This window comes from Magnolia sinica, chromosome 5 (genome assembly GCF_029962835.1).
Source record: "Magnolia sinica isolate HGM2019 chromosome 5, MsV1, whole genome shotgun sequence".
NCBI lineage: Eukaryota > Viridiplantae > Streptophyta > Magnoliopsida > Magnoliales > Magnoliaceae > Magnolia > Magnolia sinica.
This window is the reverse complement of record NC_080577.1, coordinates 107,921,112-107,939,408: the sequence shown is the minus strand read 5'-3', so window position 1 is coordinate 107,939,408 and position 18,297 is coordinate 107,921,112. Positions and strand designations below refer to the sequence as shown.

At 39.0% G+C, this 18,297-nt stretch overlaps 1 protein-coding gene across 8 annotated transcripts in view; it reads right to left on the bottom strand.

Moving 5' to 3' along the window:
• The window catches only part of LOC131246626 (protein RST1), a 93,426-nt gene extending 78,205 nt beyond the window's left edge, over window positions 1–15,221 (bottom strand). For 5 of the 8 annotated variants that reach the window (XR_009171453.1, XR_009171454.1, XM_058246938.1 and 2 more), the window contains exons 1-3: window positions 14,808–15,221; window positions 10,592–10,873; window positions 9,056–9,139 (exon numbers count right to left, since the gene is read on the bottom strand). Coding sequence is in view for 5 of the 8 variants with exons in the window: in XM_058246938.1 (XP_058102921.1) it covers window positions 9,056–9,139; window positions 10,592–10,873; window positions 14,808–15,188 (747 nt within the window). In the remaining 3 variants the exon portion in view is untranslated. Of the gene's footprint in view, window positions 1–9,055; window positions 9,140–10,591; window positions 10,874–13,132; window positions 13,298–14,807 lie in introns of those variants that run through there. The other 3 variants (XM_058246942.1, XM_058246940.1, XM_058246943.1) reach the window with 3 other exon arrangements.
• Window positions 15,222–18,297: the final 3,076 nt, after the last annotated feature.

The window sequence follows — 18,297 nt, the reverse complement described above, 5'->3', positions numbered from 1 at the left end:
CATGAGGCCAAAGATGAACCATATCCAATGCTCAAGTGGGCCAAAAACGTGATAATTAAACGTCCATAGTTGAAATATTCGTGGGGCCACTCAGTGTTCGAGTTGTCGACGAAATCTCGATATTATCGCCGATAAGATCGGAGTCGTTGGCCCAACGACACCGAAACCCCATTTTTTCGTTTCTCTTCGGATTGTCGGTGAAATATCGGCGATATCGGCGAAATATCGGAGATATCGGCAAAAATCTTGGATTATCGCCGACCAAAAATCTAATAAATAGGTAAGAAAACCCCTCTTTCAAAAAATCGGAAAAAATATCGGAACGGGGAAGATCTCTTACTTGTTGATCGAAATCGGAGCTCCGAAGATCGCCTCAATCAACATCGGAAGAACGCCGATCGACAACGCCGGATTTACAGGTAAGAAAATCCTCCTTTCTTCGGCAACAATCCTCCTCCAAAAACCTCCTTTCTTCGGCCGCATTTTCTCTTCGGTGAAATTTTAGGTTTTGTTTTTTAAAAAATAATAAAAGAAAGGAAGATATGTAGCGTGAGTCGCGCGTGATGCGGTTTCGCTAGTGACGCTGCCAGGTGGTTGGTCGTGATGTTATGTGGAACACCGTCCATTCATTTTTACACTTCGTTTTAATTTATTTTCTTATAAATGAGATTGACTAGAATCTCGAGTGGACCACACCATGGGAAAATAGTAATGATTGAACGTCTATCATTAAAAACCTCTTAGGCCCACTGTAACGTTTATTTGACATCTAACCTACGGATTAGGTCACACGGCATGTAGATTAGTTCGTACGGACCTGGATGAAGGAAAAAAACAAATATCAGCTTGATCCAAAATTGTTGTAGCTCCAGTAAGTTTTTAATGGTAAGAGTTCAATCAACGCTGTGTGGTCCATTTGAGATTTTGATCCACTTCAGTTTTGGATTCTTACCATAAAATTGTCTCTAAAATGAATTAGACGGCATGGATGATACACATACATCATGTTTGAAGTCCACGGAGCACCGACCATGCTAGTCCTAGGGAGTATCCAGTCCGTTTGAGGCAGCGGATTGCGTACGTGAGTAAGTCGTACGGGTTGGAACTCAATAAACTCGGTGAGGTCCACTGTGATTTATTTATTTTATCCACTCCGTCCATACATTTTAATAGATAATTGTAGGCCTTTAGGAAAACAAATGAGGCATATCCAATGTTCAAATGGACCACACCGCAAGAAACAGTTGTATTGAATGTCTACCATTGAAAAATACTTGGAGGGCCACGGAAGTTTTGAATCAAGCTTATATTTGTGTTTTCCCTTCATCCATGTCTGTATGATCTTATGAACAGGTTGGATGAAAAATAAACATCACTGTGGGGCCTAGAAAGGTTTCAACGGTGGAAATCATTATCCCCACTATTTCCAGTGGTATGATCTACTAAATCTTTGGATATGAATCAATTTTGGGCTCAACCCCTTAAATTTGATGGAAAAACGGATGGACGGTGTGGATATACCACATACATTTAATGTGGGCCCAAATGAGTGGTCAATTATGTTTAAACGGTGGTCACTGAATCTCCACTATTTTCTCTCGTGCGGCTGCCCTGAGTTTTGGATCCATATGATTTTTTATCTGATGTCCTAAAACGATCTAAAAAAATGGATGGACGGGGTGGATTTTTTAAAAACATTATGATGGCCCCACGTAGCATCTCAGTGCAGGAAGGAAATCACCGTCTGGGACGCAGATTAGCTGTTAAGTAGGGAGACTCGCTGCCAAGGTGACGTCACCTAGTTTTGTAGGCCCCACCATGATGTATGTGTTGTATCCTCACCGTCTATTTATTTTTTTAGACCATTTTAGGGTATGAGACCAAAAATGAGGTATATCCCAATCTCAAGTGGACCACATTACAGGAAACAGTGTTGGGTCCTTGCTCTTACTTTGGTGGTAGACTCTCGGAAGTTTCAACACCTGGTCGAGGGTTCGAGTACACATAGGTGGTGAAATCCCACTGCGGTGTGAGTCTGTGATGGTGTGTGTGCTGTAAAAAAAATAATAATAATAAATAAATAAATAAATAAAATAGAAAAAAGAAAAAGAAAAAAAGAAAAGAAAAGAAAAAAAGGAAACAGTGTTGAATGAACGTAGACCATTAAAAACTTTTTGAGCCCATAAAAATATTGGATCAAGCAAATATTTGATTTTCCCCCTCATCTAGGCCTGTATGACCTAATCATACATATTGGATGTCAAATAAATAGTACAGTGGGCCTCAGTAGGAATTTAATGGTGGATATCCAATCATTATTGTTTTCATGTAGTGTGGTCCATTAGAGATTTGGATCTGACTCATTCTTTATTCCGTAAACTAAAATGATATCTTCGAATGGTTGGACGGTGTGGATACGAATACTGAGTAATTTATGTGGGGTCCACTGTGATTTACATATTTTATCCACTCCATCCATCCATTTTATCAGATAAATTGAGGGCTTTAGCCCAAAAACTAAGTATATCCAAATCTCAAGTGGACCTCACCACGGAAACAGTGTGAATTGAAATTATACCGTCTAAAATTCCATGAGGCCAAAGAAGTTCTAGATCAATCTGTTATTTGTGTTTTTCCTTCATCCATGTCTTTGTGATCTTATGAACGGGTTGGATGACAAATAAACATCACTGTAGGCCCTACCAAGGTTTCAACTGTGGAAATCACTAATACCACTGTTTCATATGGTGTGGTCCACTTGAGCTTTGGACATGCTTCAAATTTCGAAACAACCATTAAAATGAGCTGAAAAAATGGATGGACGGCGTGGATCACCCACGCACATTGATGGTGGGCCCAACATGTTGGGCAACAGTAGTACTCTCAACTGCTACGGGATCCGGACAATGATTACGAGCCACCTCGTCATTCTATGTGGGGATGAAATATGGCAAGAAATGTGCATTTTTTTAATTCATTTACTTTTGCATGTCTTCATTGTTATAAGCTTACATTTGTATTATATAAACTCATTTTGGTTACTATTTGAGTGATTTCTTACGAAAACGCATGCCTTTTGGCCCCTATTAAATGGAAAGTTCTTATTTAATGCATTCTTTTGGCAATTTTTTTATTCCTGAATATGTAAATATGTGTATTTAGGCATGTCCTGAAGTTTCACTGAAAAAATTCACCATTTTCTCCATGTTTCCCCCTTTTTCCCTGCATTTCCGGTTATCGGCGATATTATCGGCGATGACGATATTATATCTTTATCTCCGGCCAGCGAAACTTGTAGCGATACCAACAACTCGAACACTGGGGCCACTAAAGTTTTGAATCATGCTAATATTTGTGTTTTCAGTTCATTCCAGTAGGAATGACATTATTAACGGTATGGATGGCATGTAAACATCACTGTCAAACCAGGGAGGTTTCAATGGTAGGAATTTCCCTAAATACCTTTTCCTTTAGTATGGCCCACTTGAGTCTTGGATCCTGTTCAATTTTGGTCTAATCTCCTAAAATTAGCTCACAAAATGGACGGACAGAGTGGATTCCTGACAAACATTGCGGTGGGTCCCACCTAAGTTCCCTGCGAAAGGCTTTTGCAGGAAACCCGCGTCTGCTCCTCTTCGCATGACACGTATCTACATTGGATACCCCCCTGCCACTAGCCCGGTGGGTGGTGGTCTGTGCTCTGTGGCCCCCATGATGTATGTGTTTCATCCATTCCGTTCATCCATTTTTACATATCATTTTATGTCTCTATCCCAAAAAATAAGAGGGATATAAATCTTAGGTTGACCACACCACAGGAAAACAATACTAATTAGATACCCACCATTAGAATCCTCCTAGGCCCACTGTATTGTTTATTTGACATCGAATGTGTTGATTAGGTCATACATGCCCAGATGAAGTGAAAAAACAAAAATCAGCTTGATCCAAAACTTTTATGGCCCCAAAAGGTTTTCAATGGACAAAGCTCATTCAACATTGTTTCCTATAATGTGGTCCACTTGAGATTGGGATATACCTCATTTTTGGTCTCATACTATAAAATGATCTATAAAAATATATGGACAGCATGGATGAAACACATACATCATGGTGGGGCCCACAGAGCATGCAAATCATCAATTTTTTATCTGTTTTTATGAATAATGATATTTTAATTTTCTATTAAGTACTTTATAGTTTACTTGAATTAAATAGAATAATTTTATTTTCGTTTAATAAAAAATAATTTCTTTTTAATGTAAAGCATTTCCAAACAGGAGATAGATAGGGGCAAATGTGTCAAATTAACATATTTCAGACATTTGAGATGTTTGTTAACAAACAGATTGTTTCAAATTCAGTACTTAATTTTCAAACTTTAGCCATAGTTACCAAACAAGTTGTAACTTATTGTAACTAAGTTGTAAATTGTAACTTGTAAGTAGTGTTAGTGTTATAATGTATAAATAATAAACATTAAGATGTTTGTTCAAAATTGTATTTGTACAATAAATAGCTTATTGATTGTTTTGTTACTTAACTATATTGTTGAATGTTGAATTTAATATACTTCATTCATTTTTCTAACAAGTCACAAACTAATTTTATGTATGTAAAATTACTATATTAGTTATCTATTAACTTAGGGAAGCTTCTACTAAGTTCTTATATTTTTCTACATTTTTTCCGATTTTTCTCCTTTTTTTTTGTTTTAAAAAAAAAAAAAATTAAATGCGACCGCATATGCGATTGTGCGATCGCATATGCACACAAGCATATCCGATTGCACAAAACCGCATATGCAGTTTGACAACATTGGGTATCCTACATCATACATCGTAGACACAGACTCCACAACAAAACGGGATTGCATAACAGAAAAATCATCACCTGCTTGAGATAACTCATGCTCTATTAGTTCACATGAATGTCCCTAAGGTTTTTAGAGTGATGCAGTATTCACAACATATTTTTGACAAATCAAATGCCCTAATGTTTTAAAGGGCCAATCACCTTACTAAGTGTTATTTCCATATGCTTCATCATTTCCTTTGCCCCCTAATGTTTTTTTATGTATATGTTTTGTCCATCGATTAGAGTCTGGCCATAATAAATTTGACTCTCGAGAAGTTAAATATATTTTTCTTAAATATTCTCCCACACAAAGAGGTTATCATTGTTATAGTCCATCACTTCAAAGATAATATTTACGTGCGGATGTACCTTTTCTTAATCAAACTCTGTTCTTCTCACAAGACAACAAATCTCCTAATATGAAAATTATGCCTATACCTGATGCGGTTAATGAAGACACCATCCAACCTCCATTCTCTCCTACCTCTTTCATTCTCATTGTGCCTCAGTTGAAGGTTTACTCGCAACAAAAACAAACAAATGGTACAGTCAATGATAATGTGTCGTCCACCATATCTTCTTCCAAGTCTTGTGGTCCACTGAGTTCACCAAATAGATCTGATATTCCTATTGACCTAAGAAAAGGTAACCATGCGTGAACCAACCATCCCATCTCTAAATATGTTTTCTTTCAATATTTATCTCCAAATTTCTGTAACTTTGCCTTGTCCTTGTCTTCCCAGTTTGTTCCCAAGTCATATGAGGAAGCATTATTACATAACGAGTGGATGCAAGCTATAGAAGAAGAGATGGATGCACTTCATCAAAATGACACTTAGGAAACTCACCATTCACCAACCTTCCGGCCGGTAAATGGGTTGTTGGTTGCAAATGAGTCTACATAATCAAGTTCCATCATGATTAAACAATTGAATGGTTGAAGACTCGCATGGTCGTTAAAGGGTATACTTAGACACTTGGTGTGGATAATAGTAAAACCTTCTTTCACGTGGCCAAGTTGAACTCCATGAAGGTGATATTGTCTATAGTTGTTAATTATAGCCCCCTCTTCCAACTTGACATAAAAATGCCTTCCTTCATAGTAATCTTATAAAGGAAGTTTATATGGAACAACCCCCTAGATTTGTTGCCCATGGGAGTCCAACAAAGTGTGTAAACTACATGGTTTGACAAGTTCAACAAAGTTGTATAAAACTATTGCTTTATTCGAAGTCATGGTGATCATGCCTTTATGTATGGAAAGATATCTCAAGGCTCATTGTTCTTGTAGTATAAGTGAATGATATTGTTATTACAAGAAGCGACAACAAGGGGATTGAGGAATTAAAGAAGTATCCTCAAAAGCATTTTCTCACAAAAGATTTGGGTCATCTTTGATACTTCCATGGTAGAAAAGTAGCTAAATCCAAAGAAGAAATCAATCTATCTCAAAGGAAATATGTTTTGGATTTAGTTATGAAGACGGGTCTTCTTGGGACCAAGCCAGTTAACACTCTAACGGATCCTGCTTACAAGCTTGTAAGTGATCAAGGAGATGTAGTGGAAGATCCTAGGAGGTACAAACATTTGGTTGGAAAACTTATCTACTCAACTATTACTCGACTAGACATATCCCATGCAGTGAGCGAGGTAAGTCAAATCATGAGTTCTCCAAGAGTAGTTACTCATTAGAAGCAGTTATTCGAATTATGCTTTCCCTCGAAGGAGCACCAAGTCAAAGGATTTTGTATAAACAAAATGGTGATCTTCGGGTCACAAGCTATTCAAATGCAAACTAGGCGAGTTGCTTAGTAGATAGACGATCGATTACTAGGTATCGTATATTCGTGAGAGGATATCTTGCTACGTGGAAGAGCAAGAAGCAGAGTGTGGTGGCCTGAACGAGTGTCAAAGTAAAGCACAGAGCGATGGCCAATACCTCCTATATGTTAATGTGAATTAAGAAATGGGATTTACAATGCAACCACCTATGCGGTTATTTTGTGACAATCAAGCGGCTTTTCACATCACAAACAATCTAGTTTATCACGGAAAAACTAAATACATCAAAAACGACTATCACTTCATACGTGAGAAAGTTTCCAGTGACTTAAGAGGGGCACCATAGGACCAGATACTTGCCATGTGATAAGGGGACCCTAGCAAGCTGATTATAGAAAGACTTGACAGAGAACACACCCGAGCTAAGTTAAGTTCCAGGACAAGGAATGATCATCTTCGGAAGGGAACAGACCTTGCAAGCAAAAGTGAGAGAAGAGCCATGAATTCCAAGATTTCATCATCTAGCAAATTTCTCCTAAGTGGGGAATCCACAGTTCCACACTCCGTTGCTCCCTGCCCCCGAGAAGCAACTAGACACTAGAATATCCTAATCAATGCTCGGAGAGGCTAAAGAGGGAAAAGAAAAACTTTTGAGGGGTGTGCCCGCACCAAGGGTCTTCCCAAAATCGAATATGATCACCTTTTCCAAGGATAAATCTGACCTCAAAGAGAACTTTGGGAAAGACTTTTGCAATACCTTTCCAGAGATAAGAAGCACAGCAAATAGATGAGGGGTTGATAGCCCACCCCCCAAAAGAAAGGCCATATTTTGCAGCAATGATGGATCTCCAAAGACTGGATTTTTCTTAAGCAAACAGACAGGTCCATTTCCCTAGTAAAGCCTCGTTGACTAGATCCAGACGTCTAATGGCAACTCCACACTCAAAGAGAGGAAAACACCTCCTGCTAGTTGAGGAGGGAGAATTTTTTGGTGGAGGATCCCACCTGCCATAAGAAATCCTGACGCAATTTAGCGATGCGAGCTAAAACCAATTTGGGATAGGCAAAGAGAGAAAAAGTATTGAGGCACAGCAGAAAGAGGAATTTAATGAGAGTAATTCCACCCCCCAAAGAAATTTACTCTTCTGGGGGGAGAGTTTCCTCTCCATATGCTCAATAACTTTGTCCCAAGGATATAAAGGAGGTTTACCAATACAAAGAGGGAAGCCTAGGTAAATAGTGGGGAGAGAATGTTGGCTCTGTTAGTAGGCTAGACAACAAACCTACCATATATCGTTGTACCATATATTGCTGTAATTAAGGTCTGTAATTAGGGGATATAGATGATGCTGTTATGCTGTAATTAGGGGTTATAAATGCTGTAATTAGCGGTTATAGATGCTGTAATTAGGGGATATAGATGCTACTGTAATTAGGAAATATAGATGTTGTTGTTATGCTGTAATTAAGGGCTGTAATTAGGGGATATAGATGTTGCTGTTATGCTGTAATTAAGGGTTATAATTAAGGGATATAAATGCTGTTGTTATGCTATAATTAAGGGCTGTAATTAGGGGATATAGATGGTACCATATATTGCTGTAATTAAGGGCTGTAATTAGGAGATATAGATGCTGTTGTTATGCTGTAATTAAGGGATATATTGTAAGTAGGGAAAATGATTTCTATATAAGAAAAGGACTACTCAATTGAGGGTCATTGAGCAAATCCCACACTAAACCAAAGGACTCAGTTAAGGACAGTCATTTCATTAGATAAATTAATCCCAAAGAATTCACCTTTAGCAAAATTAACCTTGAGACTAGAAACAACCTGACGCCAGCATATAGCCATACTAAGGAAATCCACCATGAAATCCTTGGCTTCGCATAAGTGCAGAGTATCATCAGCAAATTGGAGATGGCTAATCTTATTGGGATAATTTCCCAACTTAAAGCCTTGGAAAAGCCCCTCCTCTTGCACTTTGGACAGCATGCGACTAAGGGCTTCTATAACCAACACAGAGGAAAGGAGATAAAGGGTCCCCATGTCTTCCGTAACCAACAAAGAAATCTGGTATTAACTATGTTGCCCAGGTAATACACAGGTGCACCATGGATACAGCTTTTACACTTACGTTGTAAAGTGAAAGACAGATGCATTCCCCCTCCTTAAAGTGTTTATGTACATTAGTTTTCAACAAGACAAAAACAAATCAACTTTCTAGAAAAAGGTTGCGGTAGGGTTCATAAAGATGCATAGAAAAATCCTAACACTGGACTTGCAAGTCAACATCAAGAGTACAGTAGAATGACAACCATTTTGTTATGCTACAGATAAAAAATAGATAACCTAGGAGTCATTAGTACGATCTAGAGATGGAATGTACAACTATGTAAATTTGCAGAAGAAGTACCATTTTGGTTGCAACTGCTTGCTTCAAGATTACCATGGATGCATCCACCAGATATTCAGTAGAACAAATGAGATATTTTAACTCCTGAAGAAATTTGCAAAAATATAAGAAAATGATAGTATCAAATGGAATTTGAAACCTCTGAGATCAGAAACCAGCACCAAGCATATAGATCATAAATTACCAAATGAAATGAAATGTAATGTTGAGTTGGATCTTGAAGTTCACATTTACCAATCAAAAATAAAATATAGAAAAGCAGCCACAAGATGCACCAAATGTTTCAGAATGCCCTGATGTGTAGAGTGCATTGAGGCATAAGCCTTACATGCAGAGCATGACTTGCTGCAAGGCGTGGACCACAGACAAAAGAAATCTATGCATTAAATAGTAAAGAAGATGTTATTAGATATTCATTTGAGATTTGCAGACGGAGGCTATCTAGAAACCTATGTTGTGTTTCAGCAATTTCATCCTAGTTGAGTCATAATTTTCTTACTATTAGAAATTTCATCATAATTGAGTAAAAATAATTTTCCTACCATGGGGTTATTGTTCATCAAGGGAGAGAGCATGCAACAGTATAAGACAACTGCGAATGATGGCAGTGATTACAGCCACTTCAGCTTTTGACCAGTCCATTTTCTTAGTGGAGAAGTATTTACGTTTTTACAGGTAAGCAATTCTTTCTTCTGTTCTACCATGAAATTTATCTGATGTTTCTATAGGGCTTGGCATGCACCAGAGAACACAAAAGTATAAGACAACTGCCAACAATGGCAGTGATTACAGCCACTTCAGTTTTTTAATTGTCATCCAGACCAGTCCATTTTCTCAGTGAGAAGCACTAACCTTCTTTTTTAATATAGGTAAGCCATTCGATGCGTCTACAGAGGCTGGCATGCACCAGTTGGTGTTGGACACTGAAGTTTATATTCATGATGATGGTACATAATTTAATACTTCCTTATGTCACTTGACTCGCCAACAGTCCTTGATGTCAACTTGGGAAAGTACAAGCAAAGTCTTCGAGTCCATATTATATATGCCTAGAATAATATACCTTTCAGCAGACGATTTAAATGAGCTTAAGTTCGATTCTGGAAGCATTTCCTTGGAATTTTGCATAAAAGCTCTACCAACAGTATTAATTTTCTTTCTTTTTTTCTTTTTATTGTTTTTTGAAAGGCCCAAAAATTTAACATTTCCATGCGTTGTGAACTCAATAAGCACAGTTCTTTGAAGACCTCGTGTTGACTGCAAAAACAAATGTTCAGAAACTCTTAGGCTAAAGAATAGGCCTTTAGTTTCATGGCTAGACTCAGCCTAGTCAATAGAAAAACTTGTCAGCGTTATGAAATCACTGTCTGCACCCATTACTGAGAACCCGACTATGCACCAAGTCCACTAGGCCAAGTTCCAAGTCCATCTGTGAGTTTCTCAAAACTTTGAGAAAGCATGAGAACATGTTAAATATTCATTGCTAAAAAGATGCTATCAAGAATTGGAGAAAATGTGCAAACCAGGTCCAACTACCTCTGGATTATTGCGTGGAAAATATTTCAAGCATCCTGCTAGCAACTTGATAATCAGCATCCCTTCCAATGGAAAAGAGCAAGATACTGATGCCATTGATGATATTAACTGCTTCACAAATGAAGATGACGAGACTGAAAATGGAATTCGCAGCACAGAAAACATCAAAAATGGTCTTAAGAATTCGGAAATTCTGGCAAACCCCATGGACATATTCTGTGAGATAAACAATAGCACTTGTTGTACAAGCTCAGCTTGAGCCTCAGCTTGAGAAGAAAGCACCTAGCATCCAAATCACAGCACTACATCAGAAGAAGGTTAATAAAATGGAGAATCTCGTTAAAACTTGAACACTCATCTCCTATATAAGTCATGAAAATACAATTCATAGATTATGTCAAAACAGTTGAGCAACTATTAAGGACATGGTTCTGGAAGGAAAAGAGATGGTAGCTGCACTCATGCATTGCATGGTACCCAAGATGAAAACAGATTGGCTTATTGTTTCTATCTACAGAAGCTTGGGTGGACCAACTGGTGTCTCAAAGTTTGGACCTAATTTTCGACTACATCATCATCATCTAAGCCTCATCCCACTTCCCAGCTAAATGGGTCGGCAATTTCAGACCAAATATTAAAGAGAAGCCCCGAGCTTCCAAAACACTTACGACAAAAATCCATTCCATCAATAGCTTGTGAATCTCTGATGCCAACATCGATGTAAAAACCATAGATGGTCCAGCATCAGCAGGCACCTTAAATCACACAACAGCACAGAAGAAAACTACAAAATAAGAACAAAATACAGGATAATCTAATGAACTAACAGATGGCTTCAATTGGGGAAAAAGATGTTCAAATAGTGGCGCCCAGCATTTCCTCCATACTGCCCATGTATCAGAACACGAGTGGGCCCACCAATGGTAACCACATATCCACCTCTGAACTGTGCTGGCCCCAAACTAAAGACTTAAGTAGGTTCGATCATTTCCACAAATGGGAACTTCTGGAGCCAACTGTGTGGGTCCCATCACTTCCACATACTGAAATTCATGGACAACGACCCATAATTCGAACATAAGAGCCTGTTTGGATGCCTGTAACTTTTTAAGTTGTAAGAAAGTTACATGTAACTTACTTACAGGTGTAAGTAAGTTACAGGTAATCCTATTTGGATGTAAGTTGTAACTTACAGGTAACTTTGTTTTTGTGTTTGGATAACCTGTAACTTTGTTACAGGTAATAAGTTGGATATTCACAGTAGATAAAATTGAAATAGGGAATCGTTGAAAAATCAGATTGACACATAAAAAAGATGGGATAAAATTATTCCATTTTATTAAGCCCATGTAAATGAATAGTTTGGCCGATTCTTAGGCTAAACTAATCAACGGGTAGGCCATAAAAGTGGGCCCATGTTTTCGAAATGCTTGTAATGTGGCAAAAAACTTGAGGTAACATATTCAAGCAAAAATTTTCATTTTCTTCATAAGATATGTTTATAATGTTGTAAGGGAAAGAAAGACAAAAACAAATAACATCAAAGGATGGTTTAGCCAACTGTTGGCAACTTGGCATTCATGGGAAGAAATGTCCATCAAGGTTAATGGGAAATATTTTTGGGGAATGTATAACCTGTTGGCATTCATGGGAAGAAATGTCTAACCTTCCAAGTCCTGGTTGGTTAACCCTTTCCCAGTTGTGATCATGTCTTGAAATATTATAATTGTTCACCGTATTTTTTGTGCCCATTTGGATTAAGAAAATCATGCGGAAGTGAGCTTTGAACAAAACTATTGTTACTGTAATACAATTCTGTGCGGCTGGGATCATCCCAAGTTCCTTTTATGGTAGAGCCTACCTAAAATAATGATCAGAAATGGATGGACGGCATGGATATAACACATAAATCATGGTGGGGCCCACATAGCACCATCATTAGTGGACTACTGTCCATGGGCTGCTGACGTGTTATGTGGGCCCACTATGATGTATTTGTTTCATCCACACCATCTATCCATTATTCCAGATCATTTTAAGTCATCAGCCCAAAAATAAGGTACATCAAAATGTTGATTGAACACCCACCATTAAAAACTTTTGGTGGGCCACCAATGTTTTCGATCAAACAGATATTTGTTTTGTTCCCTTCATCCAGGTCTTTATGACCTAATCAACAGCTTGGATGTGAAACAAACATTACAGTGGGCCTTAGGAGTTTTTAAATGGTGGACTTTCAATCATTATTGTTTTCAGTGGTGTGGTCCACCTGAGATTTAGATATCCCTCGTTTTTGGAATCAAGCCCTAAAACGATCCAAAAGAATGGATGGACGGCATGGATAAAACAAATACAATATGGTGGGCCCAACAGATCATCAGCCATCATCCACGCCTCCTCACCAAGCTGCGTCCGTCAACGCAGAAGTAAATAATTTTAAATAATAATAATGATAATAATTTATTTTATTTTAAAAAAAAAAGAAAGAAAGAAAGAAAGAAAGGAAAAACGCAATAGAAAAAGAGAAAAGGGATTTCCAACCTTGCTGAAGCTCGATGGGAGAGGGAGAAGTAGACTGAGAGAGGGAGAAGGAGACTTGAGAGAAGGACACGGAGGCTGAGAGAGGGAGATGAAGACATTGGAGAGGGATATCTATTTATATAGCAATGGCCACCAAGCTTCTTCAATATACAGCTGCGATTCTCCCCAATGGCAGCCTCGTAGCCCTCATTGCGCCCACAACGTATCAAGAACTGATAATGTGGAAACCGAAAATAAAAATTAGCTTGAATAAGGATAAACGTCTGAAACGATGTCCTTAAAACGTTATTTGCCCCTACTCAAGTGAATTGAAGTTCTATCATTAAGAAATTCCCGAGGTGGCACAGTGTTTAGTAAGGACCAACCTTAGTGTTTGTGAGAAATCTTCCCCCCAAAACCAACGTAACAAAGTACCGAAAGAAAAATCCCAAAAAGAAAAGGAGAGAAAAAGATGTGTGTAAATGAGACCAAAAATGCACCGGTCTATTCTTCAAATAATAGATAAATTCAACCGACTTTGACCAACCGCTAGCTCTGCCTTCTTAAAGCAAAGGGTTAACCTCTTAACCCTATACTGAATCAATGGAGTATAAGAAAGGAATGGTTGCACGCTCGGTTCGATGAGATCGTTGGGACCAAAGATGGTTTAGAAACCCATCCAAACCACATTATACGCTAGGGGTCATGGTCCTACAGCGAAATAAATCCCATGATCGCTTTGGAGCCTTGGAGAAAACTAGCCATTCTATGGCGCCTCTGGACCGTTGATAAAGGGGCCATTAAGCGAGCAGTGGATAGCTTTCTAGCTCGTTGGAGAAAACGGCCTTTCGGTCTGATTTAATGAGGACTCTCATTCAATCCTCTAGTCTCCCCTTCATCCCCCATCCGCCTTAACCACTTAGTCACACAATCCTTTTGCCCTCACATGCCCAAAATCTCGCCCGAGCCCGATCCGGGGTTTAAGCGGGAAGGATATACTGCGAAAAGGCATTCCATTCTCCTTTGAACCATGTGGGTAAGTATTATAATACTCCACCACTCTCATATAAAGTACTTTTTCTTCTCCTCTTTTTCGAATGTGGGACTATTCCCAAAACCCATAAAAAGGGTATTTTTCAAACTTTTTTAATATATATATATATATATATATTAAAATATATTTAAAATCAATATTTTTGCAACAATAGCCTGATAGACTTCAATGGCTGCTTGTAGCCTGATAGACTTCAATGGCCGCTTGTAGCCTTCAATGGCCGTTCAGCCTTCGCTCCGTCTGAAGGTAGGTAGGCTTCTTCAATGCAGCTGTGATTCTTTCCAAAAAAATTCATTTCAAAATTTCCAACCGTTACCTGTATCAAAGATACAGGTAACTTGAAAAACGACTCAAGTGCCCGTATCATTTTCGGCTCTCCTGTAAGAAAGTCACAAGTTGAGAGAAAGTTACCTGTGACTTTCCTCCCCCAAACACCAACTGTAACAAAGTCACCTGTAACTTTGTTACATTTTGGAAAAGTTGCAGGCATCCAAACAGGCCCTAATTTCAACAAAAATTCACTAATCTACAAGAAAAAGAAAAAAACAAATTCAACAGAACTTTGACTCAGAAACAATCACCAGTCCACTATAATTTCATCCAATAATCCGTCATTAAACCCTAATTACTGCACATTTTTACCTTAACAAAGGGATGGCCTTCCACCGACTCAAACCGCCATGACAGATCGTTGCGGAACCCAAACCGGCAGAGAAACCCAATTCCTTTCACGAAAACATCAACAAACCGCGGATCATCGCATCCCTCAAGAGCCGCTTGCAACTCCAGAAGGCCTTGGGAGACCCTCATCTTCCCTCCCTTCACGATACGGCAGACCTCTCGGACCGTCTGATCAACGACAGGGGCCGCTTTGGAGCGGAGGCAGTGAGAGAGAGCGGTTCTTGCTGCGTCCGAATCTGGGCCGTCGGATCGGAGCTTTTCGAATACGGAGATGACAGCGAACCGTTGGATTGAGGGTTGAGGAGCTCGGATTCTCTCCAGGAGGAGAGAATACGAATCCATTTTGCCGCTATTTGGAGAGAAAATTGGTGGGAAAATGCTAGTGGGAGGGTATTTATAGGGGAAGGATATACTGCAGAAAAGGGCATTTTAGTCACTTAGGAAGTAACAGTGACGCTAGTCATGAGGAAGCGGATTGTGTACTGTGTAAACTCTGTGGGGCCCACCATGGATTTACATGTATTATCCACGCCGTCCATCCTTTTCTAAAGATCATTTTATATCATAATCCCAAACTTTAATAATATCCGAAGTTCAAGTGGACCACACGATTGGAAGGATGGGGATACTAACATCTACCTTTGCAAGCTTCCTAAGGCCTACTGTGATGTTTATCTGTCATGCAACCTGTTCGTAAGGTCAAAAAAACCAAGGATGAAGGAAAAATATAAATATCAGCTTCATTCAAAACTTCTGTAGCCCATAAGAAGTTTTCAACGGTGGGTGTTCAATTCACACTATTTCCTGTGGTGTGGTCCACTTGAGTATTGGATATACTTCAATTTTGGATTAACTTCCTAAAATGATCTGTTAAAACATATGGACAGCGTGGATAAGACATATACATCATGTTGGGCCCACAGTTTACTCAACAGGCCTTTATTGCAGTAAGGTGGACTGTAGCCGGATTCGGATTGCGTAGTGTAGCACAAAGCACGGACGTTGGTGCTGTGTGATGCTGGGAAAGCTCCGTGGGCCCACCATTATCTATGTGTTTTATCCAGGCCTCTTGTTCATTTTTCTCCGGCTCAATTTACAGTAAAAACCCACAAATAAGGTAGATCCAATCTGGGGTGGATCACGTCATAGAAAATTGTGGTGATCGAATGCCTACTATTAAAAACTTCACTGGGCTAAACAAGTTTGAATAAGCTGATATTATTGATTCTGTGTGACATAATATAAGGTGGATGGAAATTAAACATTATAGTGGGCCTTAGGAAGTTTTAAGGTTGGGCGTTGGGTCACCATTGCTTCCTGTGGTGTGGTCCACCTAAGATCTGGATTTCCCTTATTTATGGGATCATGCCAAAAATGAATGAATGGCATGGACAAAACACATACATCATGGTGGGGCCACAAAGCTTTTCTAGCAGCACACATACCTACAATCACAGCTGTGTCCACCGTAGGCATCAAATTGTGGGTCACATTCTTTGATCCGCACCGTTGATCCGGTGATGTTACTATGATGACAGCACATATATTTGAAGAGATGTTCGGCATTCAAAGAAACAGAGTTGAATGATCAATGGGGTCGAAACATGTACCCATCATTGTCCATCACGTGGGTCATCCTTCTCATGATTTGATCCGATAATACAACAATCTAGGAATTGCCTGGAAAAATGGTAGGTCCAATTTTTATTAGATTAGAAAGGGCCATTACTCATTAACCTGAACTTTACATCATATGGGTCTCATTAATTTGGACCTTTGATCATATGGGGTCTAACTTGAATGGCCAATGTGTCTCAATTATCACTTAGATTGAATCATGCAACCAGCCAATCAACTACTAAATAGAGGCATTTGTAGCAGGGTCCTTCCTCTTGCTCCGGTGGTAGACTCTTATGAGTTTCAACACCTGGTCAAAGGTTCGAGTACCCATGGGTGGTGAATTTCTACTACTGTGTGAGGGTATTTGTGCGTGTGCTGGTTTTTAAAGCTTATTACCAAAAACACATTAGTGTGTGTACGTTCTAAAGCATGCTGAACGAAATAATCGAGGATTGTTACATGAAGCTGCTTGGCTTACAAGGTAGTAATATTCCCAAAAGCTGTTAGGCAAGGAGACTTTTAATTTTAGATCACCATAGCCTGCTTTCTCATGTTGCCTTGGATGAAAAGAAGGAGAAAGAGATTCTCTAGTCCAAGTGACAACTTTTCTATATTTTCACTATATTCCATGGTAGAATGGAAATATTGAATTTGACTTTGGAGTTCGTGCATGTTTCTTAATGAATTAGCTCTTTCTATGCATCCTTTACCCGATGGGTCATTTGAGAGCATGGATTTGAAATAATGGATATCTAACTTTAGATCTTAAATCTTATTGAAATCTTAAATTTTCAATTTGTTTAGCAGCTTGAATTTTTTAAAATCTTATAATAAAATATATGTATTTGCATGCCAATGATTGAAATTTGGATTGGGAAATATGAGAACGAGTCAGGCTTTAGTTGGTGTGATCTGGTTGAAAATCAGTTCGGGCTCCGGTTGATGATTCTGGTTGAAATTTTGGTTGAGTTCATGTTAACAATAGATTCTTTCAAGTTTCAGGTAGACCTCATCCTGACTGGAGTTGCAACGTTACCCGAGAGTAGTGACTGATTGGAAGTTAGCTAAACTACACACGTGTGGAGTCCTGACCATCCACACACAAGCACAAATGCCAATATTGCACACATAGCATCTAAGCTTTCCATCAGGTGGGACACACTATCCAGATCTTCTGCCCTGAAGACCAGGTCACCGCACTCAGGCGCCTTTTGTTTTTTGTTCCACCCATTCATTTGTTTTTGTAGGCTCTGGCCTGCCGAAGTCCCTGCCTTTATTAGGCAAGAAGATCTAGGCAGTGTAAGCCAACTGATGCGGGCCCTTACCCATGCTTGGGTGGTAGACTCACAAAAGTTTTAATATGAGATCATGAGTTCAAGTATCCATTGCGATGAAATCCCACTGTGGTGTGAAAAGAAAAAACAAGTGTAAGCCACCTTATGAAAAGCTAAACTTGCACACAAAGGCCTCACTAATGCATGTGGCTTAGCAAATTAGCTTGTTTAGACTGGTTGAATCGAAAAAACAACCATGGAAAAGAAAATGTTTTCCTAAGATGCAATGTTGATGGAAAAGAAAACATTTCCCTATGGTGTGGTCCACTTGAGCCTTAGATCTAACTCCTTTTTGGGCTCATGCCCTGAAATGATATGTCTAAATGGATGGATAGCATGGTTAAAACACATACATCATGCTGGGCCCCACAGAGCCGTTGACACGACCATCTGTCTCTAGCTAGGTCGTGGGGGCAGTACCCATTCCGCAGCCATCTTCCACCAACCGCAGCAATGAAGTAACTTGTCTAAAATTATTTTCTTTTCCGCAGTCTTCA